At 38.5% G+C, this 24,207-nt stretch overlaps 1 protein-coding gene across 1 annotated transcript in view; it reads left to right on the plus strand.

Annotated features, from left to right (window-relative positions):
* Positions 1 to 24,207, plus strand: part of LOC108801016 (alpha-2-macroglobulin-like) — a 58,484-nt gene extending 34,277 nt beyond the window's left edge. The window contains exons 20-37 of the mRNA XM_018572986.1: positions 1,418 to 1,643; positions 4,405 to 4,531; positions 6,113 to 6,234; positions 6,535 to 6,595; positions 7,065 to 7,148; positions 7,621 to 7,797; positions 8,569 to 8,650; positions 10,742 to 10,898; positions 14,095 to 14,169; positions 15,322 to 15,484; positions 16,799 to 17,004; positions 17,538 to 17,753; positions 17,834 to 17,961; positions 19,578 to 19,668; positions 19,884 to 19,952; positions 21,254 to 21,356; positions 23,182 to 23,227; positions 24,186 to 24,207. Of these exons, the coding sequence (XP_018428488.1) occupies positions 1,418 to 1,643; positions 4,405 to 4,531; positions 6,113 to 6,234; positions 6,535 to 6,595; positions 7,065 to 7,148; positions 7,621 to 7,797; positions 8,569 to 8,650; positions 10,742 to 10,898; positions 14,095 to 14,169; positions 15,322 to 15,484; positions 16,799 to 17,004; positions 17,538 to 17,753; positions 17,834 to 17,961; positions 19,578 to 19,668; positions 19,884 to 19,952; positions 21,254 to 21,356; positions 23,182 to 23,227; positions 24,186 to 24,207 (2,155 nt within the window). The remainder of the gene's footprint in view (positions 1 to 1,417; positions 1,644 to 4,404; positions 4,532 to 6,112; positions 6,235 to 6,534; positions 6,596 to 7,064; positions 7,149 to 7,620; positions 7,798 to 8,568; positions 8,651 to 10,741; positions 10,899 to 14,094; positions 14,170 to 15,321; positions 15,485 to 16,798; positions 17,005 to 17,537; positions 17,754 to 17,833; positions 17,962 to 19,577; positions 19,669 to 19,883; positions 19,953 to 21,253; positions 21,357 to 23,181; positions 23,228 to 24,185) is intronic.

Consider the following 24,207-nt stretch of genomic DNA (forward strand, 5'->3'; position numbering starts at 1 on the left):
TTTTACATCTCTCTATGTGATATAGGAGTAGCAAATATGCAACTCAAATTGTCTGAGAGTCTTACAAACGCACTTGTAGAATTTTACATAATACTATAAAGCTCTGTGTTGTAATATTGAAAAAAAATGCAGAAATTTGATTACAAATATCTCCTAAATAGGATAAACAATGCAGTAAACAGCATACACTAATATACTTGCTACCCTATTTAATAAAATTGTATTATGCTTTATTCGGGAGTGTTTTTTTTAAATGAACATACTCAGGACCCATTGCAAATAAATGGGCCCTTGTAAGTCAATGCACATCCATGAGTCTTATGCACAATAAAGCGAACACAAGTGTGATTGGGCCCTAACTGCCTGAATTTCCATTGAGCGGATTTTCCTGTCAGATTTAAAGCCCAAGTCAACTTTTAGTTGAAATAATCTAAATAAACTCCAGGTGCAATTAAAACAAACATCTTGCAATTCTTAGTCAAGACCTTGAGTAGAAAAGCCTGTCCTCTGCTGGAGAGAACTCTCTACGTGAAAGTAGTGGTCCCTATGCAGAGGTCCAACATCCCCCCCTACTCCCCCCGGTGCAGTCAGACATGCAATATGCAAAGACTTTTCATAATTGCCTGTGAGCTCTGGCTGCTTTCAAAAGAAAATGAAGACTTTGTAAGACTTTGCACACCTTTTGTTAGAGGACTATTATCTTTATTGTAGGGCTGGTAATGATTAAAATTTTCGTGTTCGATTAATCAAATTTTTTTCATCGATTAATTTCAATTTATAATAACCCACATACAGATCCAACTACATTGGCCTATACAGCACAGCAATGAACTAATAAAATGAACTAGGATCACACTAATCAAGCAGGTTATTAATCTCACGCGCCCCACTCAATATGGTCGCCGCTTGAGTGGGGAAACCCAGAATAATAACGTGCTGGATTAGTGTGATCCTAGTTCATTTTATTACTTAATTGCTGTACTGTATGTGTATAGGCCAATGCCTTGGCTGGCACTCGTGCAGAAAGTTTCTTGGGCAAACTCACCGGCCCAAGTGGCTCCGTTGGCTAACGAAGGGGGGAGGAGTCCGGTGACGTCGATGTCAGTGACGTCACCGGATCGCCGACGGGACTCCCGGAAGCCGGCGGAGAGGTGAGTGTTTTCATTAGCAATCAAAATAATTTTAATCGATCAAAAAGTTTAATGATTAATCGAGAAATTAATCTTTAATTTCCACAGCCCTACTTTATTGGGGAGCTAAGGGGCCCCTTGCAGCCAATCTATTTTCTTGATTTTTTTCCCCCCAGTGATTGAAAGATGGAGTCAGGCTACTATAAGTAACTGTTTTACTTTTTCTCCAGCTTTCACTGCGTTGGAAGTATAGCGATCTGTTCCTTTCTATTCTTTGTCTTCTCCAGAGACTCTGGCAGTGCCAACCTCCATCACAAGGCTCCAGACACCATCACAGACTGGAATGCCGGGGCTGTATGTTTGGGTCAGAGTGGATTAGGCCTGTCTCCTCCTGCCTCTCTTCGGGTCTTCCAGCCGTTCTTTGTGGATCTCGCCCTCCCGTATTCTGTAGTGAGAGGAGAAACTTTTATCCTTAAAGCCTCTGTATTTAACTACCTCAAACAGTGTATCAAGGTTAGTCCAATTAAAATAATGTGAATGTTTTACATCTAATCAGTCACAGACTAGTTTCATTAATACCATGCTTACACAGATTTCCTATTGCAAATGCTAATCTAAAGAGCAATTTACAAAGCTTTCAGCAAGCTTCAAAAAGATTTCCTGAAGCCCTGAAATGGTTCTAAAGATTCCACAGATTTGTGGTCGGCTTTACACCTATATGCATTGCGGTAATGCATTGTGGTGTGTTGGCGGCCCATTAAAATAAATGGGCTTTCTTAACGCACAACATAACACACCAGACTTCACTGATGTGAATGGGGCTTTAAAACCCACACTGGTTGACAATGTTTAGGCTGGAATCACACCCTTGCTTTTTTTGTCTGATGTATTTTCTAATTAAATCAATAGAGTCACATCAGAAAGTGTGCCATTGTACCTTGTAACACACTCGAACGCATGTTGGCACTCATCAGTAGTGATGAGCCGAACACCCCCGTGTTCGGTTCTAACTCGAACTTTCGAACATGGAAAAAGTTCTAACTCGAACTTAGAACTCAATGCAAGTCTATGGGGGTAGAACTCAGAAATTTAAATTCCCCATTTTGAAGCCTTATATGCAATTTATTGGCCATAAAAAGTGTATAGGGATCCAGTGATTTAACATCACTTAAAATGAAACATTTAAAATTAAAAATGCCTTTAAATATGGTGCCTGGGGGGTCCCCATCCTTACTCATCAGCATGCATCATGATTCATGTCAATGCGCATTAAGGCACATTGAAGTATGTTATAATGTACATTTACATGGAATGCAATTGCAAAAACACATGATGACACACAACTTATTTGCCAAGTTAAATCATTTTAATATTGTTTTTTTTTTTATGTATTTGGTGTTAATAAATTCCCTGCATGTATTTTTATTATAAGCTGATGAATGGATTATAATGTTTGATAGGGAACTCCAGATAAAACAATTATATACACAGATGAAACACATATATGAAAGCTGTTTTACCTGTCAAAAGATTTGTATTTCTATGTAGTTCTGAGATTTAGAGAGATAAACCAAATTCCAGAACTTCCTGAAAACCCAAAAATGTAATTAAAGGAGAACTATGAGGTGAGTGATTTTCACTCAGCCTCATAGTTCGAGCCGACGTGTGACAATGAAACTGTCACACGTCGGCTCAATAGATCGGGAAGTGACCGAACACATACCGTTGCTCGCTCACTTCTTGATCAAGACTGCCTTTAGGCGATCCCTTAAGACTCATCTCTTCAGGGAAGCCTATCCCACCACAACCTAACCGCTCAATCATCACATTCTCAGACAATTCATCCCCACACAGCTACCTCCTCATGTATCACTTCCCCCTCCCTTTTAGATTGTAAGCCCTCAGGGGCAGGGCCCTCCTTACCATCTTGTCTTGAATTGTATTGTGATTGTAAAGTCTTCCTTATATTGTAAAGCGCTGCACTAACTGTTGGCGCTATATAAATCCTGTATAATAATAACATTCTCCCTGCAGAGAGCCGTGACTGTCACTCACGGCTCCCTGCAGGGATTCCCCCCCCTCACCGCTCCAATCCTCCAGCACTGACTGGCAGAACAGACAGGGGAGGGGGCGGGTACAGCTGGGTCTGCCTTTAGATAGGCAGAGCCAGCTGTCACTCACGCAGCTGGGTGGATCTCGACAGTAATGTCGGGATCTGTCCCGACTGCAGCGGTCTCAGTATACCGCGAGCTGTAGCTCGCAATATACTGAGCTTTGGGTCACGGGAGGACACTAGTTTATGTCCTCCCGTGACCCTTAGAAGAACTATGGGGAAAAACACTTACCCCCATAGTTCTCCTTTAAGTTGTAAGTGCCAACATCCAAGGAACAAATATCAATTCTGTAACATGAAATGGGACTTTAAATTCTGGTACAGCCAACCATACAAACACTCAAATATCAAAAAACAGACTTATATAAAATATAACGTTTATTTTATACAAAGAAAAAGTTGATAAAAGCATAGTATACAAAGATAATGGAGTGAATCAACTTCCTAATGTTAGAAATATGTGATCATGCATACATCATTATCATTACATAGACCACCCATACTTCCAACTAATGCATAGTAGCAGGCCAGTAACAACTTACTTTTATGCGGGTTTACATGTTTTTTGCAGTAAGTTTAACTTGTTCAGGTGAACTGTCACCAGATAAACTTTATTTTGTAGGTTTTATCAGATGGTGGCCTTGGATCTTAACATGTATATCATATATGACTTAAAACTGGGAAACCAAAACTCTTCCCCATCCAATTATGTAGCACTTCTACATGTAGGTGTTCCCCAAAACCACCACCACTACACACCATAGGGATTTTAGAATACAGCCAGGAATGTATGCAACAGGACTGAGCATGAAGCTATGTGGTCCATCCAGGTCCTCAGAGTCTCCCTCAGACAAGGCTGGACCGTGGAGTCTCCTTTTTGGCTACGTAGTTCAGTCATAAGACACGGTTCCGCAGGTCCCAGCTCATTTTTCTGCGGGTCTACATGTTTTGCGGAGCAGGTCTGCTTCTTCAGGAGACAACAATGAGCTAATTTGAAGATGGGCAAATGCTGCGTTACCAATGTAATTTCAAAAATGTCAATATAAAATCAAGTGTACACATTGGTGATTACACTAGTAAGTTAAACCTACCTACTGTAAAATCATCAATGTGTACACTTGATTTTACAGTAGTTTTTTAAAATATGTCTTGTGTTTACAGATTGAAGTCAATCTGGGGCCCACAAAGGAGTTAGAGCAGACACCTTGTACAGACTGTACATACAGCAGCTGCCTGTGCGCCGATGAGAGCAAAACGTTTTACTGGAACCTGAAAGCCACCAATCTGGGTGAGAAGGGACTTTCTGATTCAAAAATAAATATTTTTTGTTTTACCAGTATTTTTGATTAGTAAGCAAACTTAAGTAATTACATAAAGTTACTATTGACATTAATCTACCTACACATTCTACCAATGAGCAGGAAACGGTAGGGCAAATTTATCGAGAGGGAAATTCATTTTTTTTTTTATCTGATTTTGTCAAAATTTCAAAACGTATAAAAAATGTGTACAATAATAATTACCATATTAATAATGCTATTTTCAGGACCAGAATGATACTTTCTGCCTCGCCACTGGGCAAGACTTGTGCCACCACTTTACCACCCCAGTTGACTGGCTAGCCTTGGTATAACACTAGCACGGTTAGGTGTCATAGCCAGACAAAGTACATTGAAGCTGAGGACGAGACTGACAAAGACAGTTTGCCCATTCGGCATCAATACACCTAGAACAAACAGCTGGAAAATGAGGGGAAACTTTTTGTACTCTGCAAGGAGTTTCTGGGTGTAGGAACCCAAAATGCGTGAGCTAGAAGTACAATGTACAACATTCCATCAACACAAATAGCAGGAACAGCCACAGTGAGTTTCTAGCTCACTTCTACTGGCAGACAGCAGAAATCCAAAACACTTTTATTATTATTATTATTATTTTTTTTTGGGGGGGGGGGTGATTTTGTTCGCAAATGATGTGTGGGTGACTGTGTGCAATCCCTGTCAGCCTTTCCTCTCTAGAACTGAGCCTATATTGCTTATATGCAGAAATTCAGACTTGCCATTTTTGCTGACCTTTGAATATAGATAAATGTTACTTTGCTGTTCATTGTTCAATACATTCCAAGCTATTTATGAAGAAGATTTACAGTATACAATATATACCTTTGATGTACGATAATAAAAACATTTCCCTGACAAATGTCTCCTCTTTAGAAAGGTTAAAAGTCAAGAATCCTATAATGTTTATAAATAAAAAATAAATTATAACCGTTTTTTTCATGTTTTGAACTGGTAGAAATATCTTTAAGACCCCTTATCAGTCTAACATGAAATCCCTAAAACATTGTGAATTAAAAGACTACATCTTGTAAATCTGCAGCTTTGAACATGCTGGTTTTCATACTGGCTTATTCCCTGTTAATTATTTTTTTTACTCTGTTGAAAATTCACTTTGATAGGTTAAACTTATGCCTTTGAGAAATCACCCCCCCAAAAAACCAGGGCTTGACATACCATGATACTGCTATCGGGAAGCAGATGAGTAGGGGGTGAACATTGTCAGGCTACAAGAATGCAGGTAGCAATAGAATTTGGCCTAATATTCTTATAATAGAACACTGTTGTAATATATAGTTGGGAAGGTCTATACAATTGCTATAAATACATCATTATGAACCAATTTTATAATTTGTATCAATAATAATACTAAATACAGGAGAAAAAAAAATTATGATGAACCAGTTTTATCATTTTGTATCAAGAATAATACTACATACAGGAGAAAAATAAATTGTATTAAAATCCATGCTCATTAAAAGTGAACATTTACTAGCTATATTATTATATGTGATGAGAACTTCATCTCCTCTCAGGAGAAGTAAACATCACAGTGCGAACTGAGGCTGTGAAGACTGAAGAGTTGTGCCAGAATGATATACCGATTGTTCCCCTACAAGGAGCCACCGATACCATTGTGAAACCCTTACTTGTAAAGGTCAGTGACTGGAAATGGAGCAATGTTACAGATACATAATAGTATGTTCCAGTTGATCCAAAATAATCAACTATTCATAGGGTAGGAACTAGGCAGAGAAGAATCACTTTTGACACACCTTGATTCTGTCCTGCAATATATGAAAAACAAAATTCCCTATTTTTAAAGCAAATTTTCTAAAGGTGTGCTATGGTGTATAACATTCTAACACGTCAGAGAATATTAGTTTTATATATAAGGCCCCGTTCACTTTGTGTTCTTACATTCTGATCTCTATGTCTTATTTATTTCTCCAAACAGCCTGGAGGAGTCCTGGTGGAGAAATCACACAGTTCTCTTCTCTGCATCCAGGAGGGAGAAGGTGAGGAGACAATTATGTAAAATAGAGAGAGACTAACCTTACACTTTGTTGTGTTTTTACCTCCTAAATAAACTCTTACCAAAGAGTATCCTTGATAGTTCCTACAATGATGCATACTGTAGGTATGTGCTTGACACACTGAAGCCTCATATATGTCAGGGTGGATCAGACATTCCTAACTGCTGCAGCATGTCAGGAAAAAAAAGTTGGGGCTTTGTAGGAAGGGGCGGGGACTAAGGTTAACTCCAGACAGGTGAAGTACCACCTAGTCTTAATCTACTATTTCAACTCATAGTGGACATAGTCAGTGGTAAAACCTTACAGAGGTTCTAACCACTATAGGCCAAAAGTATAAACAATTGGCATCAATTTCATCTAAATTTGTATGATTCATTTTGTTGTAATACATGAAATGCTCTATGTATATGCACAGTGTGATTTTTTTTTTCTTTGATCCTTTAATTTTCAGATAACACTAAGACAGACGAGGTCTTCCTAAAGGTCCCTAAGAACATTCTGAATGACTCTGAGAGAGCTCATGTGACTGTGTTGGGTGAGATAAAGCACTTCACTTATCAGCAACAAACTGAGCATTTTAGAAGTGTTGTACCACAATCTGGAGACTTCTGGCATTGACTATCATGGTTATTCATAAAAGGGTGTAGAGTTTGGAGGACAAAATAGCTGATTTGGAAAAATTCTCAAAGCTGACTTTCCAGTTCAGCTATGTTGTCCAAGATTCTTCACTTCTCCATCCTTCTCCAAACTCTTCACCCTTTTGCCTGTAAATCTTTTGCCGTATTGTAAATTTTTCAGCTAATCTTAAAATATGTTAGTGATCCTGATAAAAGCTTAATGTGAAAAGTAACTGCAGAAAATCCATTGTCATGTCTAGGATTCTTAAATGGAAAAGTCACAATTACATTATGTACATCAAGTTTTTAGCCTAGACTTTAGGAATGTGCTCGACGGCTCGTGTAGATGTTTATTTACTATCTTCTGTTCTACTTTTTTTTACTCTACAGGAGATATAATGGGAACAGCATTGCAGAACCCGGACCGTCTCTTGGCCATGCCATATGGGTGTGGAGAGCAGAACATGGTCCTCTTTGCTCCCAACATATTTATTCTGCAGTATCTGGAGAAAACTCATCAGCTGACAGATGAGATCAAGAGCAAAGCCACCAAGTTCCTGGAGAGCGGTGAGACTTAGTAAACAAAGGTCCTCTTTTTTTTCTAATCTGAGTTCCTCAGTCTGAAATACCTAGTAGTGGAAACATTTGCAATACTTGGCATGTAATCATACCATAAAGCGGATGATAAGGTCAAATTGAATAAATCTGTGGTGACGTATATTTTCCAAAGGTAACGTATCTTAAAACCAGCATGCTCAACCACCATGCTGGCAACTATATTAATAAGAATACTTTAGCAACATATAAGTGCCTTGCCATGCAGAATGGTATACTTGAAAGTAGCATGTTTTTCTCTAGTAATTCTGTATGTGATAATAGATTTACTCTTGGATCAACCATTATTGGAAGGAATAATGTAATCTGAAACCATTTGGTAAGACACCATTGTGTTGAGAACCTCTTTGCTATGCGAGGCTTACTCATAAACCTTGGCATAGCAAAATGTGAAAACAATGCCCTCAGAAAACACCTGAGCTCAAGACATTTTCATAGTATACATTAGCAAAATAAAAGTTACCTTATGACTTTTTTCTGTTAGCAGCACAGACACTTCTACTTTCCAGCATTCTTAAAACTAGCTAAAGTGTGTTACTACCTGGCCCTTAGTGTGTTAAATTATTAGAAATCTACAAATATGGTAATATTTGTACTCTCTTGATGCTTGCATACTTAATGCTCTTTTTTAATATTGATGGCGGTGCAGATCTTATTATATACATATTTATAATAAAACTTTTTGCATGTAAAGTATACAATATGTTTGTGCTTTTTGTTTAGGATATCAGCGACAGTTGACATACAAACGGGATGATGGGTCATACAGTGCCTTTGGAAAGAGTGATCCCCAGGGTAACACATGGTAAATGAAATTATCTAAATAAATGTGTTTGAGTTGGGATGCACCGATACTGATACTAGTATCGGTGCCGATACCGAATATTTGGGCAAGTACTCGTACTCTCCCAAATGCTCCACTGCCTAGACCGATACTTCTGGTATCAGGAAGCTTGGCAGTATGTCATTACACCCCCCCCCCCCGGCTTTCTGATTGGCCAGAAAGCCAGCTTCATGCTCCCTCGTCACCTGATGACGAGGGAGCATGGAGCTAGCCCTCCCGCCATTCAGGAAGGCGGGCGCCGTGTAATGATGCATTGCCCGGCTTCCTGATTGGCCAGATTCTTGACCAATCAGGAAGCCGGGCAACACGTCATTACACGCCGCCCGGCTTCCTGATTAGCCAGAAAGCTGGCTGCACGCTCCTTCGTCACCAGGTGATGAAGGAGCATGGAGTCGGCATACCTGCTAATCAGGAAGCCGGTCTGCGAGTCTTTGTTTGCAGTGCCAGCAGAGTGTCGGTTTACGTTTATGCTAAAACACATTTCGTAAGACCATGCAGTAAACAACGCCCAACTCACTCAGGACAGCTCTATAGCATAATAGTTTATGGTTCCAGGTCAAAGAGAATACATTAAAAAAATTATCCAGAATACCACAAAAATATTGAACTTCAAGAGGTTGAGAAATAGGTACAGTATACGTTAAGTACACAGGCAAAACCTTTTACCTTTATGCAAACAATAAAGAAGTACAGTGCTAAAGCTAAGCTCCAGATGGATATAAAAGGCACAAAACAATGGAGCCCTGTATTCATTAGTCAATCATTAATTATTATTATTTTTTTTAAATGCAAGTAATGTAAATACCTGAATTAGTTATTGGCATCTTGTAGTCCCTGTACTGCAGAAGTCAGACTGGCAGAATGAGAAACAGAGCAAGGAGCCAGTCAGCTGTGCTGCAGCGCTCACTCCTCACCAATGAAACCGCAAAATTACTCATCCACTCACTTGTTATATCTCGTCTTGACTATTGCAACTCCCTCCTCATTGGCCTTCCACTACACAGGCTATCCCTCCTTTAGCCTATCATGAATGCAGCTGCTAGACTGATTCACCTAACCAACCGCTCAGTGACTGCAACCCCCCGCTGTCAATCCCTACACTGGCTTCCAATAGCCCAAAGGATAAAATTCAAAATATTAACAGCCACTTATAAAGCCATCCACAACTCTGCCCCTGGCTATATCTCAAAGTATCACCCTAACTGTCCCCTCCGCTCTTCAAAAGACCTCCTGCTTTCCAGCTCCCTCGTCAACTCCTCCAGGGCATCACCAGAGTCTCTCCCATCCTATGGAACTCTCTACCCCAAGCGGTTCGTCTATCTCCCACTCTGACTGCCTTAGGCGATCCCTTAAGACTCATCTCTTCAGGGAAGCTTGTCCAACCTCAACCTAACCACTGAACTATCACTTTCTAAAACAATTCATCCCCACACAGCTAACTCTTCATGTATCACTTGCCACTCCCTTTTAGATTGTAGGCCCTCCATTCCATCTTGTCTTGAATTGTGTTGTGATTGTAATGTTTTCCCTATATTGTAAAGCGCTGCACAAACTGTTAGCGCTATATAAATCCTGTATAATAATAATAATAAATGAGTATGCTACTTCTCCTTTTACTGTTCAGTCACAGGCTGGGAGTGGGACAAGACTTGCAAGTGTTATTTGACTGTGGTAGAGAAAAACCACGTCTCCTCCCATGCCAGACAAAATGATTCTTATATCAAAAATAAAAACAAAAAACATTAGGGAGAATTCATGCAGTGTCAGATTATTCACCAAAGCACACAGTGATATGTTCACATCTTTGCAAGTCAACATTTTAATTTTGGTTATTGTTCGTGAAGGGCCACAGATGATCCCTGTAGTAAAGGTTATGTCCACTGGAGGTTGAACAGTGAGAAGCTGTTCTTCCGCTATGGGCCATATCATTCTCCTAAATAGTAGTTGATCACATTTAGTTTAGTGTCTGTTTGAAAGCACAATTAATATTGTCATCTCAGTTTATTATTATAGACAATTCACCTAAATATACTTATTGTAATTATTTTACAGGTTGTCAGCATTTGTGGTGAAGTCCTTCAGCAAAGCTCGGCCTTATATATTTATAGATGAAAGTCACCTAAATCAATCCTTCACCTGGCTCAAGATGAATCGTAATGAGACTGGCTGCTTCCGTAGCGTGGGAAGACTCTTCAATAATGCTATGAAGGTGATCTGAATGCTTTTCTAGTAAATTCATATATGATCATAGTGATCCTATGTTATTAAAGCGGACCTTTACCCATATCTTTAGAAATGTTTAGTAATGACAATCTACACACACATACTTCTAGATAATTTCCGGATTTATATTCTTTGCATACATTATTTCTCTTTTCTTCCTCAGTCTTCTGACAGTGGCCATGTTTACTAAGCCCAGATTACTAGCTCTAATTTTACTTCCTCGATTTCTGGCACATGTGACTAGACATGTGACTAAGACATGTGACCATGCACATCATCACAAGGAAGGAAAATACCCTTCTCTGAGATCTTGTGAGATTACAGATGAGATTTCCCAGCAATGCTCTGCTGATGACAAGGCATTCCTAGTGTGCATTGCTTTGGCAAACTGAAGTAATTTTGCACTTTCAAAGCAGGAAGTGAATGTTCTGCAAGTGAAAGTATTTCAAAATCACAGCATTTTACACCTGACATGTCTATGTTATTATTTATCATCATCATACATAGAGGGATGCATTCGTAGAACTTGATTTTTGAGTGTAAAAGGTCTGCTTTAACACATATAATATCAACCCTCCTTGTCCATAATTTATGAATGTTGTTCAAGACATATTTTTAAAAGGCTACCTAGTACTGTGTTATAGTAATAACTCTATTTATGAAATTATAATTTTAGAATGGCGTCACTGCACCTTAAAGTTAATAACATAATTCTGCTGCACTCCTTACTGGATGTCCCAAATACCATGGGTGCTTGAAATGATTGCGGATGGCGCCGCTTGTAGGAAGAATTATTGAAGATGTCACCAGCACACCAATGTAGAATAAAGCAAACATCTGTTTATTGACGCATATTGTCATAACATAGATGCAACGTTTCGGGGCCACGCAGGGTCCCCTTCATCAGGCTTGAAATGAAGGGGACCCTAAATGACCCCGAAATGTTGCATCTATGTTATGACAATATGCGTCAATAAACAGGTGTTTGCTTTATTCTACTACGGAGTGCTGGTGACATCTCTAATATGTACTGCACCTTAAAGGTTAATTGAAGTTCTCAAATGCTACTATATCCCATAGATAGAACAACACCAATTATACAGAAAAGGGGCTTAAAGGGGTCTATTTATAAACAATTTGCAGATCCATTTGCCCTGTGAATTTCTGTGTATGTTCATTCTGGGGAAAAAGAGGCAAAAGTGAACATTCTTAGTATACATTTTTTATCACTACTTTCTTCATCTCTCTTAATCGACAGTGTCCCGAGACCATCGCTTTTGATGGATTCTTGAGACTATGTGGTTGATTTACTAAAGGGGTAAAGCATGTTCACTTTGCAAAGTAAGTATCACTTTAAAAAGAATAACTAATCATGTGCAAGCAAAAAAAGAAACAGGAATTTTGGTTGCACGTGACTGAAGTCAGCACAGTTTCCCCACATTCACCAGTCAACATTAGTGGGCATGTATTGCACCCGGGAGAAGGACAGCACAACATCATGCTTCATGAGCAGGGTATCATAACACTTCACCTGCTAGTGCTTGCTGTTGCTGTTCATCGCTTGGTTGCTGTGGTGTGCTCCTTTGACGCGACCCTCCTGCTTGGTAGTCTATGCCTGACAAAATCATCTCTTTTCCGAACTAGAATTGAATGAAACAGCTGTTTCCCTATCCACTTTTTATACCTCCTCTGCCTCAGATTGGCTGCTCGAGGATTTCCAACACGATATACATTTTTCTTGTTCCCCTGAAGAAGCCCGGGTGGGCGAAACATGTTGGGATATATAATATCATATATGTAGCTTTGGAAACCAATCGTGTGACTCGCAAATTGTGCGGCATCGCTACCATGTGGTGAATGTACCAATATATGTTTTATTTTATTTTTTAATCATGTTAATGATGATGTACTAACTAAATGTTTTTCTAAATTTTATATGGTGAGGTCTGGAATGTTTCTTTAAAGCCCCTTTTCCCTCTGGGCATTTGCACATCCCAGAGTGGAAATATTTTCTCCTTCTTCGCTCCCCACATACACTACGTTTAGGGAAAATTCCCCTGCAAAGTGACCAAACTTTTCTCCATTAGTAAATTATTCCCTATCTCTCTTTCTCACTTGTTTCGTAAGACCATCTCTCTTTACCACCGGTGGCCTGGGACCATTTCTATCACTAGTTAATTGGGACCATCTCTATCACCAGTTAATTGGGACCATCTCTATCACCAGTTTCTTGAGTCCATTTCCTTTTGTCATCAGTTTCTTGAGATCATCCCCATTTATTAGCACTTTCCACATATTCTTTCTCTGTATCAACGCTTTACAGCTAATCGCAATGAAAACATTTCAGGAGCTAATCTCTCTTAATCAGCAGTTTCCGAAGATTCTCTTTCTTTATCAACAGTCAAACATTTTTGCCTGAAAAATGTTCTTATTCTGACTCCGATTGTTTTATTAGCGATGTATCCCGTGTGGAGACCTCTATGTCTGGACTGTATAAGAAGATATAATCACTGCAGACACTCCTTATAGCTGAACTCACCAAATACCTTTTCCATCCACAAAGTACTTTATTCCGTGCAGCAGGTTAACAGGATACAGCAGATGAATGAATTGCCGGTATTTAAGGCGGTCAAAGATGATAATGTTTCCAAGCATGCAATGCAGATTAACATGTGGTCCTGTTAGAAACAGCCATGACACTCCACACTGAGCAAGAAGGGGAAATACATCATAGATGGGAGGGAACATGTACAATAACCAAGTGCAATAACTAGAATGACCAGTTGATGGCAATATATGAACTTAGCCATACAATATCAATGAGAAAATGGCTTAAGGAAAATAAACTATATAAATTCTCATCTCACATTAATGTGAATATTAACTTTTGGGACCTACACAATCGAGTAGATCTTGTCCACAGTGACCAATTAAATTTCATATATTTTTTCTCTGGTAAAATGAATCAAAGAATCTGATTGGTCACGACAATCAAGTTTATAACTTTTGTTTTAAGGAAACAAGAAAGGATTAAAATAAACTTTACAAATAGCCTTCCAGGGAGAATGGCCATTATAAAGTAAAATAAACTTAACTTTGCTACACTTTCCTTTTAAATAAACCTTATACCGTATAACTATCTTACAGTAGACATTAAATCGAAGCTATGATCTCCTTTACAGGGAGGAGTGCAAGATGATATCTCCCTTTCTGCTTATGTGACAATTGCTCTGATAGAGGGTGGTGTACCTCTGGAGGTAAGTAATCGTTACTATTGATGAGTTATTTCTGTAAATGTTGTACCTTATTACAAACCACTTCGAAAAGGAATTTATAGTACAATTGGCCCAAGAAAAAAAAATATGCTTCAAAATTCTGCTCCCTATTTGCAATCTTTTGGCGAATAGTAGGTGTTAAAGCTTGAACAGTAATCTTATTACATGTCTTGGATACTAAAACAGCAAGATCTCCTTGTCAAAATTGCCAACTCTGTTCCAGTCCAATTGGAAGTTTTGGGTGCTCCCCCACTTCCAGCTCTTCTTGTTAAATTCTCCAAATAAATACAAAACCCTGCAGGGATAGTCCCTGATATAGCAGTGAATATACAGTCCTTTATGAGAGTCCCTCATAATGGCCACAGCAGGTGTTCAGATGCAGAAACTTGATTACAGAGATCTTAGCAAACAGTAAACTTCGAAATATGCAAGAGAAAGATTTTTTTTAATAAAAGCATCTGTAGAACAGTTATACCACATAAATTGCAGAATCACAGCACAAAAAACAATAGAGTAATATCACCTTGGAATAATATGCGGTAAAATGCATCCAAGAAATAGGCAATTAAATATAGTACAAATTGCCAATAATTGTGCCTATATATATATATATATATATATATATCGGATAAGGCCTTATGGATTTTAGTAACCAAGTGGGGGATAAAATGTATTCAACCACATATTCAAGATGGAATCATACAATTTAAATTGAGCTCTGGATTTGTATACATACCATTCCATGGGAATAAAATAACTAACTACAATCATCAAGTATAATGGGCCAATGATCATCAGGCACCACTTCTTTGTCTATTGTTTATAGCTTTTTCTTGATTGACCATCATAAGGAAGATGTTCTCCCATTAAGTGTAGAAATACTTTATTTCCTTCACCACTTGGTTGAGTTGGTTGAGTTTTAAAGAAATGTTAACATCAGTTGGTAACAGTAAAAAGGGTTTAACAGTAGAATTCTCATAAAAGTGAGATTATTTATTTATTTCATGAGACTGTCAAATGGATCATCCCTTTAAAGAGGAAAGCTCAATAAGAAAAAAAAGTATTTGTTATATTACAGATAATATCATATTCATTAATTAGCTGTTTCTTGTATCCTTTATTTTCTCCCTCTAGGATCCTCTGGTTAGGGACGCAGTATCCTGTCTGCAAAAGGCAGCTAGTGATGTGACCAATGTATACACCCTGGCTCTGCTGGCCTACACCTTTACCCTGTGTGGAGAGACAGAGTTCAGAAAGACTATACTAGACAAACTGGACGAAAAAGCTGTACGAGGAGGTGAGAAATAGATAATTTAGAGAACAATACACAAAAGTAAACACATGCATTAGCCAAACTGATTTTTAAAAATGTAGACTTGTTTTGAATAATATGCCATCGGTTACAAGATGTCTAAATCGAATGTTCATTCTTCCTTATACACCAGCTGAAAAGTAAAGTAAAAATATATCTAAACTCAAACATTAAAGGGTATGTTTATATTGCCAAAAACGAATGTTATTAATAATATATTTCTTACTGCGAATGTAGTGTTACATTACATTATGGACACTATATGGAGTTTTCCAGTTTACATTGTGCTGAGGAGGATATTTATTTTCTATGCTCATCAGCTCCAACTAGTGATCATAATGTATTATTACAACACTACATTCGAACTGGAAAAATATATTAGCATTCTTTGTCTTTGGCAATTCATCACAGGGTTAAGTCCCCTGCAAATGTTTTCTTCATAAAATGTTTTTTAAATTAAAAAATCAAGGGACCAGGAATATTCGGAGTAAAAAGTAGTTTTGGTTACAATATATCAAGAGGCTAATCTGAAGCTATTCAATACAGGAATTCCTTTCCTCTGCTACATGCCATACATGTCATGGTCTTCCTGGTTAAACGTTGTCTGGCTTCCTTTAACCCACTTCCTTTTAGCCTAAAATGTTGTAGACCCCATTGAGGTATGTCATCAAACCGCCCTGAGCTCAAAATATGACTGCATTAAATGGTGCATTGCTCATACATCACTACATGTAGACTATTCAGTGCAGGAGGAAGGATCACCCTCACCATTGCTGGAGAGGGACCTATGTCATCATTGAACCAGTTAGAAGACCATCAGAAAAATCGTGTGTGTATCAGGTAGGGGAGGGAGGTGGTGAAGGGTCTTTTTCAGAGCAATCCATTAAGAAGGGACAATCCTTTAAAGGAGTCAGCCTAGGACACAAGCTGTTTTGATGTGCCATGAGCATTGAGCCACACTCATGCTGTTTTATCATCATTGGCTTTAACACTAACTGGTAAGTGATTTCATCAATTTGAAATGTGAGTTTATTTACCCTTTATTTATTAAATGGTAATACCTTCACTATGCCAATGCACCCTGGTGTTCTTAATTATTTCCTTTGCCCTGGTTGAACAGAATCCACATACTGACAAGCCTGTTCCATAGCGTTAAAAGCAAATTTCGTTGGAAGTTTTTAGGCAATGACAGTAAAGTCTTCTTATTAGTTCCAACAAACCTTTATTGAGATCATACAAACAATATTTAGAGAGAGACAAGACTATATAATAAGTAATGTTGTGTCTTTGCATCTACAGATGGACAGCTCCACTGGAAACGGGATTCTGCTCCTCCTAAGCAAGATTCATACTGGTACCGAGCTCCATCTGCTGAGGTGGAGATGACTGCCTATGCACTCCTGACTCTACTCCATGGGCCTGAACCTGACCTGAGCAAAGCTACGGAGATTGTAAACTGGTTGAGCAAACAGCAGAACCCCTATGGAGGCTTCTCATCTACACAGGTGAACCATTGACTAAATACAGTGATATCTTTTTGCAGCAAACTAGATTAATCAAGGGTCATCTATTATCTGATAATTGGCAGTCCCTGGTAAGTTATATCACCTGTCCATGTGCTGAATTTCTTCAAGACCCTGGCAGGGATAATATCCTCCTTCCCAAGATCCTATTTCCACGATGTTTAAAAGGCATGAAAAGAGATAACTGCTTACTTTGACACCCCACCCCCAATTTGTTTAGGATAATAGGGAATTTCTAGGCTGAAATCAGGATTGGGATAGGCAGAGGGCAGAATTTTCTATACAACATGTTCATGATATCTTATTTTTTTTACTTTGTACATTTGTACATCCTGTGTTTCGTAACCATCAACACCTAGAACCCAAATTTACTCCAATACTTTGATTTAGTCAGACCAGTATATTCGTTTGCACAGTACACATTGTGGATTGCATTTAGTCTCATTAGGTGAAAGTGTTTATCTTTTTCCCTGATGTACACATTTGTTCACTAACATTCCTCTTATTCTATGTAGGACACAGTTGTAGCTCTTCAAGCTCTAGCCAAGTACTCGGCACTCACATTCAGTGATAAGGGTGATATGACTGTGACCGTCACTTCCAGCACAGGATTTCTGGAGAAGTTCCATGTAGACAAAAACAACCGTCTCCTCCTCCAGAGAGCAACACTCCCGACTGTTACCGAAGAATATATGGTGACTGCCACAGGGAACGGCTGTGTTTTTGTCCAGGTGAGAAGACACCAACTCTCTGCCTTCTCTTCTATTATTTATTTCTTTCCTCTAACTAATTTCTTGTCTTCATTTCACAGACAGTCCTGAGATACAATGTCCCTCCACCCAGAAGTGACATCAGCTTTTCATTAAAGGTGACACCACAATCAACCAGAGAGTGCCTGGGGGATCCAGTGACGAATTTTGATATTCTAATCAGTGCTACGTGAGTTTTATTATCAATCTCTTTTCATTGGATGACACAGTAAGAATGTCAAGTTATAAGCTTGGCCTATACAAATTAGCACATTAGAAAGTTACTTTTTTTCTGCTGTGCTATATGATCCTCCTAATAGTGTCCGTTTATATCTGAAATTTTAATTTCGGACGAGCCAACCTTTTATGAACCTGTTTCTATGCTCAGTACACAATCAAAATTAAGCAAACCATAATTTTACTATAAATAAGAAGTATGTTCTTTTGAGAATGATTAAAATTCAAGTCAAAAACTCTATTCTTATGATATCAACTATGTACTCATATGTGTATATTACCTTATTCTTAAAGTGACACTAAACTCAGAAGTTAAATCTTACAAATACCCTATTAATAAAAGGCCACTGGACTTGCTGTATTTTTCTGAATTGAGAAAGCTGGTTGGATGACCAGTGAAATGTCTTCAAGAAAAAGACAGCAAGTCTAGTTGCCTTGACCTATTTTTTCCAGATAGGTGTTGAGTTAGTTCAAGTATCTTAACTATTAACAAATATGTAGCTTATCTGTGTATCACTCATTTGTAGATCATCATATCATCTCTAAATTGATGTTGTGTGTGTGTTGTAAAGTAGCCACCGCTCCAAGCTCTCTCCCGTGATGACCTACAATGTAACGTTTAGTTTACTAATTTGTACTGAGATTGTAGTACTTCACAGGAGCGAGCTTGGAGTGGTTACTTTACAACACACACAGGGACCATGGGGAACCAAAGTAACCACCCTCCAGAAGGAAGGACAGTGTCAGCACCAATTCAGAGATGATTTGTGGATCTACAGCCGAGTGAGACACAAATAAGATACATTTTTATTAATAGTTAAGGTACTTTAATGCATTTTTAAGATTTAACCTCTGAGTAAAGTATCACTTTTAAAGCTGCTGGCATCCTTGTGCACAGTTAAACACCTCCCCTTAATAGCAGTGGCGACTCTAGGAACAATATGTAGGGGGGGCACATAAGATACAACAGTCAAATCTGGGGGGGCACTAATAATTTTCATTGCATGTTGCAACCGCTGGGCACCGATGAGCTGATTTAATTGCGGATGGCATTGGCACCCCGCGGTTGTGACATGTAGTCCAACGCCACCCACAATCCTCCATACCGCAACGGCCGGGCGCCGATGCCATCCGCAATTTAATCAGCTCTCGGCGTCCGGCATTGCCCCCCTGTAGTGACGCCTATGCTTAATAGACTCATAATAATTGTACTCGTCCATCTGACCACAGGAGTAAATTGGCTGCTACAGTTCCGCTTCCTTAGTCCTCCAGCTTGTTATTGGACAATCTAATTACTGTCAGGGCACTTATGAGGTTATTTATCTGCTCTTTCCTCCCATAAGCATGTCCAGTGTTAAGCTGACAGTACTACAGCCCTGATTGCCTCCTAATGCTGAACACTTATTGTGGGTGCTGCTGTACTGGAGATGATCTCTTAAATTATAGATTATATATCTTAAATTAATACACAATTGGATTGAATGATGCTTTTTAAATATCCGTCTAAGTTTTTCTTAAGTTAGCAAGTCAAATAATTTTTAAGCAAGCCCTGTCGTTTTATTCCTATAGATACATTGGAACCCGGGAGAAATCCAACATGGCTGTTATAGAGGTGAAGATGCTTTCTGGATACATTCCAGTCAAGAGTACAGTGAAGAAGGTAAGGACCTACATCCTAACTAATCTGTGGACCAGTGAGCATCTAAAGATGTGTTAGAGTTTAGTGTATTATGTCAAATAGTCCTCATAGCTTTGGAAATTCCCAATACTTGTGCTACAGTGTATGCATTGGGTTCATTTCCCAGTTACTACTCATAACGCTAATATAAGTGAAGTCTTCAACCTTCTTGTAGTGACAACATTTTCTTTCCTCAGCTGCAGAAGGACCAACTGATACAGAGAAGTGAAATCCAAATGGACACAGTCACTTTATATCTGAATCAGGTTTGAATAACTTTCTTTGGGATATTGAAAAGGTTTCAAACTTGTGAAGTAGATTTGTTGTTCTTCTTCTTGCTGACTAACCTTTGGCTGCCTATAGCCATCATATTGCAGTTAGAAGATCCAGCTTTCACATGATCACTTTTTCAAACGATCACTATATAGAGAATGTATGATCAGTTTGGCTGAGAATATCTTATTTATGGAGTTAGCAGTCACTCTGTAGAGTACATGATGCCCCTAAACATAAAGTATGATTATTTACCAATCTGACCATGATTGGCAGAAGTGGGAGATGCTGGTCTACCACATGCTTCTTGACTGTAGAAAAGCATAATAAATACAACAAATCATAACTGAAATTAATGTACCCATCCTTTCTCCTCCTCCTCCTCAAATGAACACTATCATATAGCATAATGTAGCATAAAGGCCGACCCTTACTGTATATTCAGAACAGATGTCAAATAACCCACAGCCCACTAAGGTTAATCAGTAGTGATGAGCTGAACACCCCCCTGTTTGGTTTGAATTCGTACTTTCAAACATGGAAAAAGTTTGAACTCGAACTAAATGCAGGTCTATGGGGGTAGAACTTTGAAAACCAATTGACCCCATTTTGAAGGATTATTTGAAAGTTAATGGCCATAAAAAGGGTATGGAGATTCAGATACTGCCCAATGAAAAAACACTTTTACAAAATACCATTTTTAAAGGAGCAGTGATGTTAACATTACTTAAAGTGAAACATTAACAATGAAAAATTCCTTTAAATATCGTGCCTGGGGGTCCCCTTAAACTGCCTGTAAAGTGGTACACCTGTACAATGTATAGAACCTGCTGCAGTAAAAATTACATTTGTAAAGAAAAAAAATTACATTAAAAAAAAAAAGGGTTGCGGTTCCCCCTCCCAAATAATACCAGACCATTTAGGTCTGGTAGGAATGTTAGGAGGGACCCCATTTGAAACAAAAGCGTGGGGTTTCCCCCAAAAGTCATACCAGACCCTTAAGGTCTGGTAGGAATCTTAGGAGGGACCCCATGTAAAAAAAAACTGAAAAAAAAAAGCATGTGAGGTTCCCACTCAAAGTCATACCAGGCCCTTAAGGTCTGTTAGGAATTCTAAAGAGGAACCCTTAAAATCCCATAACAGACCCTTGATCCGAGCACAGGCCTGAAAGGAAAGACTTGTTGGCATCATTTACTTCATATTTCTTTGAACCTGTCATTTCAGCTGCTCTTTTTTGGTTATGAAGAACCTAGCTGCATTTCTTTCTTTCACTGTAATGTTATCTTTCTCATAGGTGGGGCATGATACTATAAATCTCTCTTTCATGGTGGAGCAGAATATTGAAGTCAAGAACCTGAAACCAGCCACAGCAAAAGTTTATGATTACTATGAAACAGGTAGCCTTCTCTTCTAATAGTTGGTGGAATGTTCATGCCTATAGATGGTCCAGACTTTGCCCAGTTGTTCATATATGAGGAACACAAAAAGTACTCAGAGATACTAAGTATCAAAGCCCCTGTAAATAAAAAAAATACCCCTTAGTGCTCCCTATTTAAAAACAAAAATTAAAAAATAAAAAGTTTTTTATAAAAAAAGGAAAAAAGCTTAAGAAAAGTCCCAAAAAATATGTTTAATAATTTAAAAAAAGAAAATATAGTGCTGAGGAGGCTTTTAACCAGTTGCCGTCCGCCCATTGCAAAAAAACGGACGGACGGCACAGTCGCATTGGCGGGTTGCCGTCACCAGACGGCATTTTTTTTCTGCTCGCGCGTGCAAGCAGAAAAAAACATTGGACGGGCAAAAAAACCCTTTCAATGTAAAGAGCCGTCACTGGCTGTTTCACATATACATGATCAGCGGCTCTATAGCCTGCCGATCATGTGTATGTGCTGGCTGTGTGACCCCCGATAGTCCTCTTTATGGAGACCCCTAATGTCTCCATAAAGAGGACCTGTCAGTGTGCCTTTGCTATTATATAGGGGGATTTGTATCCCCCTATGTAATAGCAATGACATTAAGTGGAAAAAAACATAAAAAGAGTTAAAAAAAAATAAGTCTCATGTAAAAAAGTTTTAAAAAACCGCCAAAAATTCTTAAGTTCCCCACTCCCACGTTTACGCACATATAAACGTAAATACGCGCCCGCTGCACCAGCGCGCAAAAACGACAATTGCACTACACGCGTTACATATCACCGTGAACATCGCAGTGAGAGCGATCCATTTAGGGCCATCAATCACTGATAACACTAAACTGATAAGTGGTAAAAGCTTTTAAAGAGTCGCCAATGGCCAATTTTGGGTATGATAGTTTTTTGAGGTTTTGCGCGCGCACGCAATTTTGAGGCTTGACATGTTTGGTGTCTTTTTACCCGACGTGTCCCCGTCTTTTATATTTTACCAAAAAATTGGGTAATAATAAATGTTTTATCATTTAATATAGGGAAAATGTTTTTTTTTGTTTTTTTTTTAATTTCGGTAATTTTTCCTTAATATAGTAAAAAATAAAAGGGAAGGGGGTTTAAACACCGCGGACTTCAAGTGGTTAAAGATAGGAGACAAACATACGGCATTCTAAAATTGTTCCAGACTAAAATTGTATTCCAATTGTATTAACCTAAAACTCCCAAAATATACTGAAATCCCAGACATATGATAAACCTTATGAATCAGGACAAATACAATTATTTATTATAAATTACTTTCTGTTAGCTGCACTAATTATGTACATATTATTATTACCAAAAGTGTGAAAAAAAATTTGTTTTGCTTTTTTTTTTAAATATAATCCGTATGTGACATCAAATAAAGCCCATTTTGTCCTTTAAAAAACAGTATATAATATGTGTAGGTGCAATGAATGAGGAAGATGGAAATTATTGTTCAACACATAGCAAAAATGGCAACATGTTCCTGTCCCCAGAAGTGAAAGAAAATTCTGAAGCTATGTCACTAAGGGGTTAAGATGGACAAAATTGTCAGTCTTCTGTAAAAATCAGGAGTTTTAAACAAAATTCCACAACTTTGGAGTCAGTAGGAAAAGGAGGAATTAGGTGGCTTTTGTGCTTTTAGTGGCCAACGCCCCCATTAGCCTCATTGTTTCATATTTTTACCAGAAAGAAAAAAATATAACAATATTAATGTAAGGTTACACAAATAATGATCAAATATACAAAAATACACTATATTATGGAATGCAAAGTGTTGTTCTTTTACCTTTCAGATGAGCAAGCAGTGGCAGAATACAATCATCCCTGTAACTCAGGTGAGGATATTGGACTCGTGTATCACAAATTCAATGAATATAATTTAGAAACATGTTTCACTTTTTTTTTTTCAAAATGCCATTTGTATGACTGTTCTGTGAACCTCTGGCATTTGTACTTTCTCGTCACTAACCTGAAACAAGTATGCAGGTCAGATGTCAGAGATAAACCAGAAGTCCTGATCTGCATATTTGTTGAGTATAGGGACGAGGACAGCATGATAGCCAGGTAGCTAACAATTTCGGAAGAAGTGGTCAGCCTCCCAAATTTCTCTCCTGTTGGGTCTTGTTCATAGTGAACCTGTACTTAATTTTAATGTTTTATAGTCCAGCTATTACCTTTATTGGTCAATAATGTCTGTCATATGATCTTCTATGATTGTTACTGAGACTTGATTTTCCCTGGCTTTATAGATAAGCTCCACCAACTGCTATACCTTTGTGTAATAAGACTACCTTTGCGGCCATTAAGGGCAGATGGATTACAGCTCTTAAAGCCCTAATGAACAGGCACTGCATTGGCTGTACCATCTTCTGCCATCAGGACTAATGGCTCCTTCACATGGGTGAAGTCTGTGCCACTCAGCATGGACTCCATGAACAGGTCACCTACTGAATTAGTGTGACATCTATGTCCATTCAGTGTTCACTCCATGGAGCTAAACAAACCCAAGCCTATGGACTGGTGGAAGTAACTAGACACATATCCGTTTATATGTACCTGCCCCTAGACTAAACTTCAGTTGAGATGCAATTAAAAAAAACCTAACAGATGGATCTGAATGGAATGCCGTGTGAAAGGGGCCTGAGGACTAATACATTCAAATTTCTGGAGTCTACAACTGCTGTTGTGTTCACTTTGTGTTTCTAAACATTATCATGTTTGATGTCCTTCAGTTCCTGCCCAAGAAAACGTTAAACATAACAGTCCCTTTTTTGTATTTGTTCTGCTTTCCAGATGACACATTCAGCAATTCAAGATGA

This window comes from Nanorana parkeri, unplaced genomic scaffold, assembly GCF_000935625.1.
Source record: "Nanorana parkeri isolate BGI_ZX_2015 unplaced genomic scaffold, ASM93562v1 scaffold2195, whole genome shotgun sequence".
Classification (NCBI taxonomy): domain Eukaryota; kingdom Metazoa; phylum Chordata; class Amphibia; order Anura; family Dicroglossidae; genus Nanorana; species Nanorana parkeri.